Raw genomic sequence first — 18,180 nt, 5'->3', positions numbered from 1 at the left:
AAAATTTTACCACTGATTTTGAACATTGAATTTATTATTGAAGTGAAGTCAGTGAGAATATGGAATTGTTACTTTTGCATTCTAATTTTGTTTTATTTCATTATTCGTAGTCTGTTATATCTTACTGAATGTCATTCCTTGATTAGAAGTTATCTCACTAGTCCTTTTTTCCCTCCTTTATTTACATTATTGAGAATGATGTAGTTTCCTGGGAGAAAGTGGTGATGTTATGGTAGCCTGCCTGTTGCATACTATCCTTTAGCATAAAAAATAAAAATAAAAAAATCTGCCAGTGTAGGATGGACAGGATGAACATTATACGTTCTTGAGTTAACTGGCCAAAATTTTAGCTATTCATGTTGTCTAACAATTTGTTTTAAATGGAGGAGGATATAATTTGGTTGTTCCTTTTTGTAGTACTTGATTCTGAAGCTTGAAAGGCCTGCTATAGTCCAGAATATCACATTTGGAAAATATGAGAAAACTCATGTCTGCAATTTGAAGAAATTTAAAGTCTTTGGTGGAATGAATGAAGAAAACATGACAGAGCTATTGTCCAGGTGGGTTATGATTATGGGGAGGAAAGAGTTTCTAAACAATCTGCAGTCTTAGTTTAGTCTCTTTGTAGCTAAATCTGCATGGTTTGTTTTTTCTTGCAAAGGAGAAAAGAGTATTTCTACTATTTTATTTCTAGTACCTTATTTTAATATTGTGCTTTAGTTAGCTTTTTCCCACCAGATACTAATTAATATTGTTACCAAAGCAGAAAGAATAAAATTTGGGCGTATTTTTCTACTTCTTATTTTTCAATCTTATTTTTGAATTGTTAATGACTTCACATATACTTCTCAGCTATAATAAAAATCTTTGCTGTAATCCTTGATGTAAAAATATAGAATCTGTCCAGAACATTAAGATTGAGTGCCCTAATCTGGAAGTAATATTCTGGGAGTTTAGTATAAATTGGAAACTAAACAGTAAAAGTATGTGACTGCACCTACTGCAGTGCCTACCTCTTGGAAGGAGCTCAGTAAATTTGAGTTTTGACAACATAGATCACCAGGAATGAATGTTAATTTGCCCTCTAGATGATGAAAAATGGGATAGAAAATGGAGTGGACAAATAAAGCCATGCAGTTTTAGAATATATTTGTGACATGGTGTGTCCCTTTAGCACAATATTTTATATAAGTATGTATTATGTCTAGACTGCATTTGATTTAAGTCATGAAAGTATATCAGAATATAAGGCAACCTGACGGTAAGTGATTTTCCCATAAATACTTGAGTCAGCCCAAGTTGTTTAAGTAGAGAAGTGATATGGGTTTATTTTTATGTAGGATAAAGTGGATGCTATTAAACCAACAGAGTAAATAAGGTTGTCTTTGAAAATTTATTGAGCTATAAAAGGAACATTGGCATCTTAGTCAGAATTTAATAACTTAATTCTTGGACAGATTCTAATATTTGGCTCTGTTTAAGTTGTAAGATATGAGTATGAATTGTTTTTAAATTTTCTTCTTACTGCTTGAATATTTTATATTATATTCAGTTACACATTAGGGACACTAGGTCTTGTCACACATTTTCATGTATTGTAGTCACATTCTTTAATTAACACTGAACATTTTTTCATTAGCCCTCATTTAATTAAGAGAATACAGTATAGTGCAGTTGATGTGAATGTACAAGTTTTGTCCTATATTCTCATGTTCAACTACTTCGTTACATTGTCCCGGTCATATATTCTGAGCATTCGTTGACCTTAAAATCGGAGTATGATATTAATCTCTGTTTTGGTGCATTTACTAAATTATGAAATCAGATTTGATAACCTTATTTTTTTTCACAGTGGCTTAAAGAATGATTATAACAAAGAAACATTTACCTTGAAGCATAAAATTGATGAACAGATGTTTCCTTGTCGATTCATTAAAATAGGTAAGGTTTTCAGCATTCTGGAGTAGAAATAAATTCTTTATACCATCAGTCATCAAACCTACAGCCTGTGGGCCAAATCCTGCAGGTTCCCTGTTTTTTTTTTTTAAATAAAATTTTATGGCAACACTTTCATGCCACTTGTTTACATAGTGTCTTTGTCTGCTTTTGCACTACATGGCAAAGTTGAGTAGTTGCAAGAGACCACCTAGCCCACAAAGCCCAAAATGTTTACTATTTGGCTGACCCCCTACTTTATAAATCTGTAACTAAGTGACAGTTATTTTAAATGGAACCTTTTCATTTGAAAGTTTCTTAGAACCTTTTCTAAATACTTTCTCATTTTATGAGATATATGGATTTGATTGCCTTGATTGTTTTATGGAAGGTTTATCAGTTCTGAAGTTATATCATTCTAAAACCAAATATTGACATATTCCTTAAGGCCATATATTATGGTTATTTTCTGTTCTTTTCTTTTATATTTCATTTTTTGTGTGTGTGATAATGTTGGTCAAACTCATAAAACTAATTTCATAACCCATTAATAAGTTTCAAAGTAATATTTGAAAAATGCTACCTAAGCGTTTATTGTGTTTATTTAGCAAGTGTTTTAGGTTAAGAAATTATGTGTAATGCCTCCTCAAAACTAGTGTTTTTAGGATTATTTTGCTCTTTTAGTTTCCATCTATATTTCATACCTTTGAAAATATTATGTTAAAGTTGAGATTAAGGTGAGTCATATCTCTTTAAGAATGATAATAAAAGCCAGAATCCCATGTTTTGATTTGGGAGAAAAATTCCTCTTTTGGAAGGAGCAGCTTCTTAGTCATTGTTTGCCAGTCTATCAAGAGTTGGCCTGTTCATGTCATTGAGTCAAATAGTTCCATTAGACAAAAAGAATATCTGAGATCTTAATAAAGACTACTTATAGAGGGGAAACTATTTTTAGAATCATTGGGCTGTTTGGTGTGTTACTTTCTTTTATAAATATAGTTTTTGTTGTTATAATTAATTGTAAATAAAAAATCTGTATCCTGTTTACCTATGAGAATTTAGGAACAAGCAGATTTTTAAAATAAATTCTTGATTGTTTCTTCTTTCATGCTAATGAGTAATTCTTTCCTCAGTATGCAGACCACCCATTTCTTACAGGTTCTTGCATAGATTGAACAGTTAATTCTATGATCTTAAATTCCAAATGTAGAAGCAGTGAAAATATCTTTTATTTTCATGTAGTAAATTTAGATTTAATAATTTTAAAGTACTTGTTCAACCTCTAATTGCTTAGTCATGCAAAATGAAATGTTCTCTCTTTTTTTTTTTTTAAGTTCTTTTATTTGAACTTTTTGGGTACATTTCCTATAGTCATTAGTTTTCTTTGAAGGAAAATATCTACTACTACTGCTTTTAAAGTTCTTAATCCTCTAATATTATTCACTAGAACTATGAATAAAAGTCTGTTTAAGGATTTTGAATAGTTTCTTCCCTTAAAAAATTTATAAGAGAACAGAGGTCTCTTATGGATCAGTTAGACATTCAGCTGCCTGAAAACAAGAAGTTGGACCTCTTTCCGGCTCTTTCTGTCAGCCTTCTAGTTGTAGGGCATGATGATGTTTTTTACTTGACCCTGGTGGGTTAGTTTATGGTATTCAGGCAAAATGTTAACTAGAGCTTTCCAAATAATTGAAGACACTTATTAACTCATTTGATATTTAGGGTATTAATATTTAGATAACTTCATATTTCTCACTTTTCTGTTAAAAAATGTTAATAGTGGTCTGCAGTGATTTTGCTTTTCAACCTTTTCCCCACATTCTCTTGATAAGTTTTGTTTTTTTAAAATAATATAAGGAAAATGTGAAACTTAAAGCCTGTGTTAGGCTTTTTTTAGTTTGATGTTTTTAAACTAGTTTTTTTAGTTTGATGTTTTCTTTAAAAATAATTTTGATAAAACAGTTAAGTGATGTGTAGCTTTCTTTTGGTGGTGATTCACACAGATACTTGTTTACCTGGCTGGGATAAATTGTTGGAATTCTTCTTAAAAGAAAAAATGTGTTTGAATACTTCACATTTATGTTCTATAATGATATGTTTGAAAGATCTTGCTTTATTTTAAAAAAAAGTTTATTCTTAAACAACACAATTTCTAAATATAGTCAGCCTTCAGTTATTCATAGTAATGGAGGGGGACAGAAGCAAGGCTTAACTCAATGGCGGATAATCTCCAAATCATGCACTGACATCTAAATATGATAATTTGCATTTATAAAGAGTATAGCTTATTCATTAAATTTGGCTTAGACCCAATTTAAGTAAGTTTGTTTACAAATTAACAAGGAAAGTAAGCCTTCATTTTTACTGCATGGCAGGGGTTAGGTTTTTAAGATCTGTTGTGGATAATCCACAGTGCCAGCATAGCTGAACTGACCTTTAAGTAAATTTTACTTTCCTTTCTTAAGTTACCTTTTGTATAAAATGAGTATGATAATACTTTCTCTGTCTAATGATAGGCTAGGTAGCTATATTGGACATTTTCTTGAGTTCTTTTGTAGTTTGTGGATGAGTGGTAGTCTTATGAATTTTAATTTAAGATCATATTTATGAAGGAAATATTTTCATTTTGAATGTCTCTTTTTTATATATTTATATTCATAGAGCTCTTGATTACATGCCTTCTTACATGTAGTATTTTAAGTACTATAGAAAAAGTACATGCACAAATATAATTTGAACCATCATGTCATTTCAGCAATCATTATTTAGAACTTCTTATATGTTTTTATTGTTTTTGCATTTGTAAGTGCTTTCACATGTGGTATCTCATTTGAGTACTATACTGGAAGATAAAAATCTTTCCTTTTTTGGTTAAGGAAAATGAGAGTAGAAGTCAAATGATGTGTCCCAGGGTACATAGCTAGTAAGTGATGTATCAGAGACATAGCATTTGGTATATGCTTTTGGATATGTGCTTGTATTGCTTTAAAGTAGTATAATAGATATTGTTTATGAAGCATCTGCCTAACACTCTGTGAAATAGGTATTATTACACTCACTTTACAGATGAGGAAACTGAAGTTTAGAGGTAAATTAAATGATTAGGCCAAGACTTTACAGGTAGTAGAACGTAGAGATGGTATACAAACTTAAGTCTGTCTTTTTACGAATGTTGAGTTCTTTTACTGTGTGATACATGTAAGTTTTGTTTCCTCAGGTAGATTGTAAAATCCTAGGGGATTTTAGCAACTGTCTTTACACTCCTCAGATGTCAGAAGCAGCAAGCAAACTGCTTGCCTCATTAGAGACATCGTATATATACTTTTTGAGTTTATTGTACAGAAATTTATAGGGATTAATCAGCGGCTGTGTGAACTTAATGGAGGAAAAGTTACATCTTTATGGTGTCTAACCTCTAACAAATGTACTTAGCATTTCCTTCCATTATGAATATAGGCAATAACTCATAGTATTAGCAATACCTGTGACTTGTCACAGATAGAAGTTATAAATATTTCCCATCACATTACACTGTGGCAAATATCATCATAACTTTGAAATTATGATAATTATTAGACCTGCCACTAGATCTTCTTATCTAATGTGTTAATAAAAAAGCATATATATTTCTATATCATAATTTTGTATCTTCATTATTTTTATGACTATATTTCAATACAGTTTGCTTACTCTGTAATCTTATGTATTTTTCATTTTACATTTAAATCTGAGAGGGATTGGGTCACAGGGTTCACTGAATAGCCAAAGGGGGTTCACCACACAAAATAGCCAAAGAGCCCATGCTTTAGTGAAATCTTTGATAGGGCTTAGTGTGGAAGTTGAGAGTTGGCCTTAGGAAGAAGCTTGGTTTCGGGTAAGGTTTATAAGTAAAAAGAAAATTTAGTAAAGAAGGAGAGTTGTTGATTGGGAGGCCAGATTCAAGAGAGCAAGTTAAAGGTTTGGAAGGGAAAACCTCAGTTGGAGATTAGATCAGATGACTGAAAACATAAAGTTGAATGGGATGAGAGTATTGGTTATAGAGGACTAGAAAGGTTTATATCTTGATTCATAGCCAAGATAACAGTTATATCAGGAAATAAGAAGGTGATTTGAAGGCAGAAGGAGGTACTGATTCTTGGAAGGATTCTGGAGGAATCCTGGTTTTTGGTAGAGGGATGACTTGGATTTCTATGAATTTTTTGGATTTTTGCAGCCTGGATGGGTGTGGGAGCTTCAGAGAAGCTTTAGCTTTGGCTGGATGAGTGCCGTGTCTTCTGGGGGCGGGGGTAGGGGTGGGGCGGCGGGAAGGTGCCCTGATGGTGGCCTTCATGAGAGCATGTGGAAAGGTAACATTTTAAAAGTATAGCTAGTGGGAACATGCTATAAATATAAAGCACAGGAAGCTCAGCTCAGTGCTCTGTGACGACCTAGATGGGTGGGATGGGGGGCAGGGAGGGAGGTCCAAGAGGGAGGGGATACAGGTGTACATATAGCTGATTCACTTCATTGTACAGCAGAAACTAACACAACATTGTAAAGCAGTTATACTCCAATAAAAAAATAAATTTAAAAAGGAAGAAAATTAATATAGTAATAAGAGCTAATAATAATAGCTAACATTTATTGAGTACTTACCATGTGCCAGTTACTGTGCTAAGCGCTTTGTGTACTTACTAATCTGTAAGTAGAATAGATGCACTCTTTCAGAGTGGTTAATCTTAAATTTTTAAGATCTTCCAGAAGCTGATCTTAAAAGTACTAGCATCTTCTAAGAGCTGTTTAGCTGTCTAGACAGTAGCTTCCCAAGTGATAATACCAAAGCATATTGACTACCGCATATATGTTTAATTGTGTTGAGATGTTGACCCCCACCAATCGTACAGTCGCCAAATCCTGCAGCCTAGTATGCTTGTGTACTAAATATCTCATCATTTTCTATGCATGCCATTTTATGGAAAACGTATGAGAGGCACTGATCCTGATCATGTCCTTGTCTGATTATCCCATTGGAAAAACTGATGGTTGAATTCTTAGGATACAAACTCTTAGCCTTGGGATGTGTATTAGGAGTTTCTAATCTTTTTTTTTGAGGTGAGAGCAAAGGCATCTTTCATTAGGGAGCGAAGAAGGTGTGCTTGGAGCTCTAATTCACATTTAGGTTTCTGATATATAATATGGAGTATGTCTAATATGCAGTATTAGTGTTAATGCCATCAAAAATCATTGGTAAAATTTGAAATGGGTGTATATCATTCTGCTCATTCTGTATATATGCCTTCAGTCTGTTAAAAATTAACTATACTCTTCATTCATTTAATATATGATCTTGTGAGATGACTGCCTACTTAACCTCCCTCCCACAATTGCTTCAAAGGATTTAATAAATGAACGTTTTACTGACTTGAATAGATATAGTAGGAAGATTTTTTTTCCTCCTAATTTTCTTGAACGTGGACCTGGAACTTGAGAATGGATTTCAGACCGCTAACTAATGTTATATGTCTCTGGTCACAGTTATAGACTGTGTTCTTGGGGCCTTGGGTTTCGAATCCTGTTTTATTCTGACTTTTATATTACTTAATGGTTATTGCAGTGATACAGTAGTACACTTTTTAAATGGTACTGCAACATGAAGAAATGAACACCAAAAGAGTGATGATAATTCAGTATTCGTTAGTGTAAACCTTTTTGAAATTTGTGTTGTTTGCACATAAAAACTGAAGGCCATATTAAACATCCCAGGAGTCCTGCATATATCCTAATAACTGGTTCTGTTGCTTCTGTCTTTACTCACACAGCTTCCTTTAGAGGACAGAATAGAAAAGCATCTGACTTAGTACATCTTAGCTCTTCACTGAGTCTGATATGCTAGAAAAGAGCAGTGGACTTGGAAATTAGTAGACCTGATATCAGATATTGTGGGTATTCTGTTTCGATACTTAATCAAAAATTGGCAAGTGTTAGTTTCTTAAAGGTAGTTGCATTACTCAGCCTGAACCATGTCAATGTTATATTAAAATCCATTGGCCTGTCTTGTACTTTGAATCAGTCTTTCATCCTTGCATGGTTTTGTAAAATCATTCATTGGTCATTTAGAAAATATGATTCCCTAAGTTATGCACATCTTTCAGATGTTGAACATTTCATTATATAATATATATTTTTAAATCACGTTATTATCACCACCAATCTCATGAGAAAAGTACTGGGTAGTAGCTAAGTTCACAATGGTGAATACTAATTTTCCAAAATTCTAATTTTTCCTCAAAAGTTTGAATTTTATCCTTGGCAACAAAACTGTCATTTGTTATCCTTGAAATGACAGGTAAACATCTGTCAAATACCCAAATCTAAATAATCAGAGATTGTCAGTTTTTCTTTTAAGGGCTATTTCAGTGGCTATTTCAGCTCACAACTCAGCTTACACAGGTTCTTTTTCTTGAGACAGCCTTCATGCTTTGGTATGCAGCAGAAGTACTTTATGTGTACTTTCCATTGTATCACACAGAATATTAAAGTGATGTGTATTTAATGATAGGAATTTATTAAAATTAATTCTTACACATTATCAGAGACATTCTTAAATGAATTGTCCTTTTGTTTTTTAACTGCAGGTGTGTGATGGTAAGGAATACAGTTCAATTCATACTGTATTAAGAAATACTGGGACCCTTTCATGCTACTTTTTGTGGCACTACCAAGATGCCAGCAGTTTTATTCAGCATTGCCTTTGCACCATGAGTGCAAATGTCAGTACAGTTTTTTTTAAAAAAAGGCTATAAAGCCCTAATCTTATTATGAAAAATAGTTTTGAACACATGGGACTTCCTAAAAGGGTTGTGGGGATCCCCAGGAGCCCATGGATCACAGGTTAAAAAACTCTACTCTATCCTGTCATTACTGATATGAAATGTTATCTTCATCCTATGTTAAATTCCTCTGGATCCTTGAGAGATTTTTGGATACCCTCTTCTGCTCCAGTGATTTTACTTCGTTTTCCTCTGCTAATATCAAACTTATAATTACTGTATCTTTTAGTATGTTTATTTTCTTATTATTTGTATTATTTTAGGTATTTTGTGTTAACTGATTTTTTTCAGATCAGCTTGTCTGGTTACATGTCAAGAAAAAAGTTGGATATATACCATTAGGATTATGAGACTACATTAAATTTATAAGTAATTTGAGGGGAATTAATATGTTTACAACTGAGTTTTCCCATCTAGGAACATATTAAGTAAAATTTTTATGTTTTAAAATTTTATTTTCTTGCATATTTTAAACTTTATTCTAAGATATTTTAAGCTTTTTTTGCTATTACAAAGGAGACTTTTTTCATTACATTTTCTAGTTGGGTTTTCTAGATACAGGGAAAGTTGATTTTCATGTTTACCTTGCATACAAACTTTAAAAGTTTTTCAGTTAAATCTCTTGAATCTTTTAGGTAGATAAGCCATACCATCTTCAAGTGATAATATTTTTTCTTAATTTTGCACATTTTTTTCCTGATTGCATTAGCTAGGATCTTCCACATAGCGTTGAGTAGTACAGATATTGGACCTCTTTGTCTTGTTCCTGACTTGAGTACGAATACTTAATGTTTCTCCATTAGTTTTGTTTTTGGTTTTTGGGGGTTTTTTGAGGTTTTTGATACTTAAAAAAAAAATCTAGGCAACAAAGTTTTCTTTTGCCTTCTATTCCTTATATATTGAGTTGTTGTTTTTGTTTTTTTTTGCGGTACGCGGGCCTCTCACTGTTGTGGCCTCTCCCGTTGCGGAGCACAGGCTCTGGACGCGCAGGCTCAGCGGCCATGGCTCACGGGCCCAGCCGCTCCGCGGCATGTGGGATTTCCCGGACCGGGGCACGAACCCGTGTCCCATGCATCGGCAGGCGGACTCTCAACCACTGCGCCACCAGGGAAGCCCGAGTTGTTTTTTTTTTTAAGTAAATTTTATTAGTTTGCTCTTAGCATCTGTTGAAGCAATCAAATGTGTTTCTCTCTTACTTTGTTAACATAGTGAATTACGTTAATGTTGCTCCTGTTGAACCAACCTTCCATTCCTGGAATGAACTCTATTTAGTTACAGTGAAAATCTGGTAGAATTTTTTTGAAGCCTTTTAAAAAAATTATTATTTTTAAAATTTTTGAATATATACTCATAGCTGAGATTGTCCTTAAAACCTTTCTCTTCTGGTTTTGTTTTCCAGGTTATGCCACTTTGATAAGTAATTGAACTTTCAGTCTCTTTCTGTGCTCTGATACAGTTTAAATTATATAGGAATTATTTGTTTCTTGTGGGTTTCGTAAAATTTACCTGCTAAATCATCTAACCCAAAAACAGGTTTTTGGGGGGATAGATAAATGACCACTTTGAATTTATCTTCAGTGTTGTTATAATTAAAGCAACCTCATGATGGCATGGATCATATGTTTCTTTTTGCTACTGTGGCCCCAGCGCCCAGTAGTGCAGTGCTGGGGATATAGAAAGTATTCAGTAAATTTGTTGAATGAATCCTAATAAGTTTGAATAGTGATTTTACTTTGCTGAAGTTTTATTTGAACTATGTTAATTTCTTTTCTTTTTCTTTCTTATTTTTCTCCTTAAAGTTCCACTCTTATCGTGGGGACCCAGCTTTAACTTTAGCATCTGGTATGTTGAACTTAGTGGCATTGATGATCCTGATGTAGTACAACCCTGTCTCAACTGGTATAGTAAGGTAGGACTGTATTTTAAAATCCTGATTTCATGCTTCAAGTGCCTATAATAAAGAGAGAATTGTGTCACTCTCTTGTCTTAACTGAGAATAATTTAAAATATTGAGAATAGTAATAATAGTTATAAAGATTAATCAACATTTATTAAACATTATGTTTTGCCAGGTTCTAAGCTTCTTTATCTCTTATTTACTCATTGCCACTCTATGAGATAGGTACAGTTATTATTCATATTTTACAGGTGATGAAGTGGAACACAGGTTAAGTATTTTGCCTAAGGCCACACAGTTGTAAAGTGCTCAGGGCAGTATATCAACTCAGGCAGTCTGGCACCAGAGTCTGCTATTACATTATTATACCCATCTGTCTCTGAATTTTGTTTTTAACCTATATTGATAGAAACATTTAAACATAGTTTTTAGTGGGGTAGTTTTGGTTCCGGATTGCTTTTATTATATATTCCTCCATTGTGTTTGTGTTGAGTAAAATAGGAATATTTACTTTTCCTTTTAACTGAAATTTGAAATGGTTTCTATAAATAATTGTGATCTTATTCTTATAGGGAGTATAAAGGTGATATTTAATAATTTTATTCATAGGTCATTTTATACAATAAATGCAGCCTGAAAAATGTGAATTTAAATTATTGAGAAATAGGTCTTTGATTTTTCTGAACACCTTTAATGCTTCACCTGTGTTTCTGATGTATATCTATTTGACTCTTTTGGCTATGTTTTTGTCGGGGGAGGACTGTTTCTTGTTAGGGGAATGATAAAGCTTTAGTCTAATCACTATTTCCTGATATCTTTATTTGCAGATAGGGCTGAATTGTCAACTCATAGGCGATTGGGAAGCAATATAAGTTATTCCTAAGATTTTTTTTTGTCTAGAATTTCAGCCCTTTTCTGGTCAGCTTAATTGAGGAACTTTCTGTTTGATTTATTTTTGGCATTCGGTTATATTCAATTTTAAATAGATGCTGGCTTTTTGTATTTTCTATATGTTTTATATATATTCTTGGACTACCTGTAATATTGTAAATTCTTTCAAGGTAGAGATGATATTTTTAAACATTAAAAATCACCTTTACAGGGCTTCCCTGGTGGCGCAGCGGTTGCGCGTCCGCCTACCGATGTAGGGGAACCGGGTTCGCGCCCCGGTCTGGGAGGATCCCACATGCCGCGGAGCGGCTGGGCCCGTGACATACCACAAAAAAAAAAAAAAAAAAAAAAAAAAAAAAAAAAAAAAAAAAAAAAATCACCTTTACAGTGTTATATATATAGTAGTGCTTTGTATATACTTATAATCTTCTAAATTCTATTGGTTCTTCTTAAAAAAAGAATGAGTAAGCTTTTCTGATACTTAAAAATTTTTTTTCTCTTTAGTCTATGATGTGTACATGTGTTTTCTTTAATATACTCACAAATCTCTTGATATTGTAGGCAGCTGCAAATTACACCTTTTTTCCCCAACATTGTGGACAGATTATATTTGAGAACTTAAAATTGTTCAATCATTCACTTGTCAAGTTCTCTCTATTTATTGTGAACCTCTAGAAATTAAAGTCTTCACCCTCTTTGAATTTCAATCCTTTTTCAAAGCATTATAATTTCGTTTCATAAATCCTCTCCTACTGTGTACCTCTATGCAGCCTGATAGAAAATTTAAAATGTGGATGTGATTCATACTCCTAAAGTCAACATGATAAAAAGGTATTATTGTTTAATATGGTTCCAGATAGTTAGGATAAATCTTTATTTAGAGGCTAAGCATAAGAAACTATTAATGTGAAGTTAGTTTGGATATAGAATCATTCTTTTGTTATTTGATGAGGGAAAATATTAGTTAACTAGAGTGTTTAAGGAAAAATATTTTGATCACCTTTTATTAATAAAAAAATCAGAGACTATAAAGTGATGAGTGTTTCAAGTCTTGTAAATTTTCCTGCCTATTAAAGAGTAAGGCTTACAAGTAAATTGTATTTTTGCTTGGTTATTATGCACTGCTTCTGTGTTATCAGTTTATTTTATTAATTCTTATTTAGGAAATTGTAGAAATCTCATAACATATTCTTGAATTAAATTTTCTTTTAAATTCTTTATATGAGCTTGTTTTTTGGCATTCATCCTTTTAGGGGGGAGATTTAGTAAATTGAATATTTCTTTTGGGATTGTAATTAATTGAGATTTTTACTTTATAGCTGTTTAATCGATGAGGTAGCCCAGGTTTAGAAAAAAAATTATAAAACTTTAAATAGTTTCTTTCTGATGATTTTGAATCATAAAACCTGTTTGTGAATTTGAAATACATGAACATTTGATAATATTTGTCATTCAAGTAATAACTTATTACTAAGAACCAAGAACAAAGAGCATAAACATTTAATGTATATTATTTAATGGTTTCTGTGCATTCAGTACCAACATTGTTATCTGATTAGTAAAAGCCTTAGAAGTTATCATTTTTACCATCTTAAGTAAGCTTTGATAAATAGTGTTTCTGGTTCTTTTCTTGAAAGTTCAGGCTCTAGAACTAGGCCTGGTTTCATCTTTTAATATCTTTTATCTTCATGAAATATATGCCTGATACATCTGTATACGTTCATCTCTTTAATATCTTTCTGCTATATATTTTGTGACCTTTGGTGAGTTATTACAATTGACTAAGCTTCAGTTTTGCCATTTAATAGTGGAAATAATAATGATAATAATGAATAGGGTTAGTACAGTGCTTAGTATACTTAGTTAATGCTTAGTAAATGCTCACTTTACATTAGTAATTATCACTTATTGTTTCCTACAGTAATAACTAACCAAATCTCTTCTTTTCATACCTTCTCTTGTGTTCCAGTAGTACCGTGAACAGGAAGCTATTCGCCTTTGCCTAAAACACTTCAGACAACATAACTATACAGAGGCCTTTGAATCACTGCAAAAGAAAACCAAGATTGCCCTTGAACATCCCATGTTAACAGATCTGCATGATAAATTGGTACTGAAGGGTGATTTTGATGCTTGTGAAGAATTGATTGAAAAAGCTGTAAATGGTATGTCATAAACATGTAAACTTAGATTGGTTATTAGGGTGATTTTAAGTATATACAAGAAACAGGTGTTTTAAAAGAATATAGGTTTATGCCAGTTCTTAGTTTCTTTCTTTCTTTTTTTCCCCCCCATCTTTTTACTCTGTAAAGATGTTAGCTCCTTGAATTAAGGACTTATTTTATGTAAGACAGGTCCATAATGTACTAATGAGACTGGAAAAATAAGAAAGTAACATACTTGAACTCACATATCTAAATTTAAGTTGTCATCTTGGAAAACCATGCACTTACAAATGCTAACATTGATTAGCACTGAACCACTTAGAAACAGTCTTTTAATGTTGCCTTCAGTATCAGTGACCTATTCCTTTACATATTTTTGTTGATAGCAAGTTGCCATTTTTTTAATAGTGTAATTTGGGGGTGAGGAGTGCTTGGATAAGCCAAAAAATTGTATTAGTATACAGTTAATAATGAATGAGGGGATTTGTATTGGAAACATCGTCTCTGTGATGTGGATGCTACATAATTGCTGATTTTCTTGGGTAGCCTGTATTCTGGCTCTGAAAGAAATGTGAATATTGGAACATAATATAATCTCCCAAAGTAATTGTTTTGGAGGATGACACCAATTGAATATTTAAGGTCTGGTATGTTTTGTTATTTAAAATAAGGAACTCTGTTGTTGCTGTATAGAGTAGCATCCTTTTAAAAAAATCTACACTTTCATAGTAACAAAGAACAGAAGTAGGTGCTGTGGTATAATAAAAAGTAAATATTTGGTCTTTTCTCTTTCCTGGCACACAGCTCCTAAAACCCTTGGGATCTGCAGGGTGATGAGTGTCTTTTGTGTGCTGAGATGACTGGTGGCTGGAGTCCCTAGATAGCTTCAGATCTCCAGAAAGATCAAACCATGTGATTAGAGGGCTGAAACTTTCAACCCACCCCTGACCTCTGGGGAGAGGAGCAGGGTCAGAGATGGTGTTCAATCACCTAAAACCATGTTTTAATCAATCATGCCTACATAATGGAACCTCTAAAACATTGGGGTTCAGAGAGCTTGCCCCAAAGGTCATGGAAGCTATACACACACACACGCGTGCACAAACACACACACACACACACACACACACACTCACACCTGTACCTTGCCCTACATCTTTCTTCCATTTGGCTGTTTCAGACTTGTATCCTTTATAATAAACCAGTGATAGTAAGTAAAGTGCTTCCCTGAAATCTGTGGTTACTCTAGCATTATCGAACGTGAGTGGGGGTTGTGGGAACCCCCAGTTTATAGTTGGTAGGTCAGAGGTACCAGTGGCTCGGGATTTGCGATTGGCATCTGAAGTGGGGGTAGTCTTGTGGAACTGAGCCCTTTAACTTGTGAGATCTTACACTGACTCCAGGTAGATAGTGTCAGAAATGAATTGATTCTCAGTTGGATACCAAGTTGGAGTCAGAGAATTGGAGAAATGGTTGGTGTAAGGAGAAGACCCACACATTTGGAGTCAGAAGCATTGTGAGTGAAAACAGCTTAATGCTGAATTATGAAACTTGTGGAATGATACAAAGTTGTATAGAAATTCTATTTTCTTACAGAAAGAAATAAAGAATAATAGACTTTCTCAGTGCTCTGTTTTCATATATTTTAGTCGTATCACTATCATTTATTATTAGTTACTCATTTATCAGATATTGGTTGAATATTTTACAGCTAGAGAAAACAAAACCAGTACTGCCTTCTTTGAGTTTATCAATTTAAAGTTAACTCAAAATGAATTGCTTGAAGCTCCATTGTGTTATAATAACAAACCTGCCTCTCAGCCTTGTATATTGTTACTGTTTATTTAATTGATGATGATACTTGCAAATAAATGATTACTATGTTTGAAATAGAATATACTTTGGAGTATACCCAAATGGAACATATATAATAATCTCTTACCAAACCATCAAAGTGCCACTAATGAAAGTATATATGTGTGTGTGTGTGTGTGTGTGTGTGTGTGTGTGTGTGTGTATGCCATTTCTGAGAATGAATTCTGTATTTTTTTACTATAGGATGAAGAAGGCACAAGTGATTTTATGGTTTTTGTGTCTTGTTTTAAATCTTTAAGGCATTTAATATTTTGTTAAGGTAAAGTAAACAACAGAACCACCAGCAACTTTGTGTAATTAGTTAGCTAAAAACAGGTTTTAAAACTGTCTCTTTAGCAATATACTCATTTACGAGAAGCTGTGAACATCATATGCAACTCTGCTACTGCAGAGACTTAACTTATCCTTCTGACTCTAGGAAGAAACCAAGTTCAGGAAAATTGATAGGAACTATTCTTGAGACTTAACAGCCAAGTCATACTTTTTATACTCCTCACTGGCTTGGAACAGTGTTTAGTTAATAAACATTCCTTCCAGGGTTGTTCAGTTTGCTGCTGACTGCACTGATGATGATTTGTTGGACAAATAAGGAAGTAAACACTGCAAAGTTATTTGGCTTCTGCTCCGTTAAAAACATAGAAGAGAAGGGTAAGAAGTTCCTGCCTGGTAAATAAGAAAGTATAGGGAATCAGAAGCATCTTTCAAATTTCTTACAGTGTAGGAAACAAAAACTACTTTTAGTGTATTTGGTATATTAGTATGCTCTTCTTCAAGTATGGTCTATATTTTAAGAAAGTGTTGGGCTGTATTTATTTCTCTAATAGGCTTCCTATTTGCCTAGAAACACCCCTACATTTACGTTTAATTTCATTAGAGGTGATGCCTGAACCAATCATTGCTACTTCCTCTTTGACAATGCCAGGGGAAAAAGGTAGAATCCAGTGATGATAGGCAAAAGTAATCACCCAGGAACAGAAAATACTTAAAGAAAACCTCCCTTTGCAGTGTTTATCTTATTTGTTAATGAAATAAAAGTTTGCTTTTGTGAGACAAGGGGGGAGGTAAAGTTTAAAGTTTAATAAAGTAGTCCTAAAGTTTAAACTTGAGGTCTTTATCTTTCTCCCCCCCTCCCTTCTTCCCTCTTCCCTTCCTCCTTTCTTTTTTCTCTACTCCACCCCACACTCCTGCCCACCCCCACCCCACCCTGTATCTCTCCCTTCCCATACCTTGGTTTATGCCATAGTTGTTAATTATATGATAGACCTATTTCCCTCTTCTTAGAATTTTTTTGAGATCTCAAATCTTTTTGGAGTTACCTTTGTGGCAAGGTTTTTAACTACAAATTTAGTATTGTTAATAGATATCAGGCTATTTATATTCTGTTTCTTATTGAGGGAATATTGGTAGTTTGTGTCTTTTGACGAATATGCCCATTTCATCTAAATTGATGAATTTACTGACATAAAGTTGTTTATATTCCATTATTGTCCTTTATGTCATATCATCTTCTTGATATTGGTAATTTTTGTCTTTCATTTCTTGGTAGTTTGGCTAGAGATCTTATCAGTTTTATTTTAAGAAAACAGCTCTTGGTTTCTTTGTTTTATCTTTTCTCTCTATTTCATTGATTTCTGTATCTTTATTATTTCCTTTTTTCCACATACTTTGGTTTTAATTTGCTCTTCTTTTCCTAGTTTCTTAATATGAAAGCTGAAGCCATTAGAGATTCTTCTTTTCTAATGTAAGCATTTTGTGTTAAGAATTTCCCTTAAGCACTGCTTTAGTTGTATCTCACAAATTTTGCTATGTTGTTTTCATTTTCATTCAGTTTAAAATACAGTTGACCCTTAAACAGCGTGGGGGTTAGGGGCGCCAGCTCTCCCTCCCCCGTCCTACAGCTTGCACAGTTGCAAATCCACGTGTAACTGATTCCCCCAGATCTTAACTACTAGTAGCCTACTGTTGACTGGAAGCCTTACTGATAACATGAACAGTCAATTAACACATATTTTATATGTTACATATATATACTGTATTCCGACATAAAATAAGCTAGAGTAAAGAAAATGTTATTAAGAAAATCATAAGGAAGAGAAAACATTTACAGTATGTACTATGTTTATTAGTATCGTAAGTTTACATTATCTGTTTACAAGATAAATTGTCAGTACCTGTGTCAATATTGTCTTAATGATACAAAACACTGTAAGTATTATATGTATTATTAACACTAGACATCAAAGATGAAAGTTAAATGTGGAAAAAGAAATTCATATTTGTTTACAGGTCTAACAGTTCATTCATTGGTAATGAAGCAGCAGCAATATGATTGCTTTACAGTAGTCTAGTGTAATTGATACAATTGCTTCACAATAGCTTAGTCTTTATGCTAATGAATGAATTGTAAAATTTTTATGGCATACAGTATTAGTCATATTTATAATACAGTATTGGAAACATTGTTATATTTTCTAAAAACTATTTACCTCTGATGATAGGCTGATAGTTTCTCCAGTTGAGAGAGGGTGGGGGGGGCATACTGTACAGTAATGTAATTCTTTGAAAACAAAGTTATAAAACAGTAGGAAAACCAACACATTATTAATTT

At 33.1% G+C, this 18,180-nt stretch overlaps 1 protein-coding gene across 2 annotated transcripts in view; it reads left to right on the top strand.

Moving 5' to 3' along the window:
• Window positions 1–18,180, top strand: part of MKLN1 (muskelin 1) — a 179,545-nt gene that overhangs the window by 66,331 nt on the left and 95,034 nt on the right. For both annotated transcript variants that reach the window (XM_024131798.3, XM_028489738.2), the window contains exons 3-6: window positions 418–560; window positions 1,853–1,941; window positions 10,544–10,653; window positions 13,505–13,697. In XM_024131798.3, coding sequence (XP_023987566.1) covers window positions 418–560; window positions 1,853–1,941; window positions 10,544–10,653; window positions 13,505–13,697 — 535 coding nt within the window. The remainder of the gene's footprint in view (window positions 1–417; window positions 561–1,852; window positions 1,942–10,543; window positions 10,654–13,504; window positions 13,698–18,180) is intronic.

This window comes from Physeter macrocephalus, chromosome 5 (genome assembly GCF_002837175.3).
Source record: "Physeter macrocephalus isolate SW-GA chromosome 5, ASM283717v5, whole genome shotgun sequence".
NCBI lineage: Eukaryota > Metazoa > Chordata > Mammalia > Artiodactyla > Physeteridae > Physeter > Physeter macrocephalus.
Note: the sequence above shows the minus strand (reverse complement) of the source record. Positions and strands in the feature narration are given on the sequence as shown.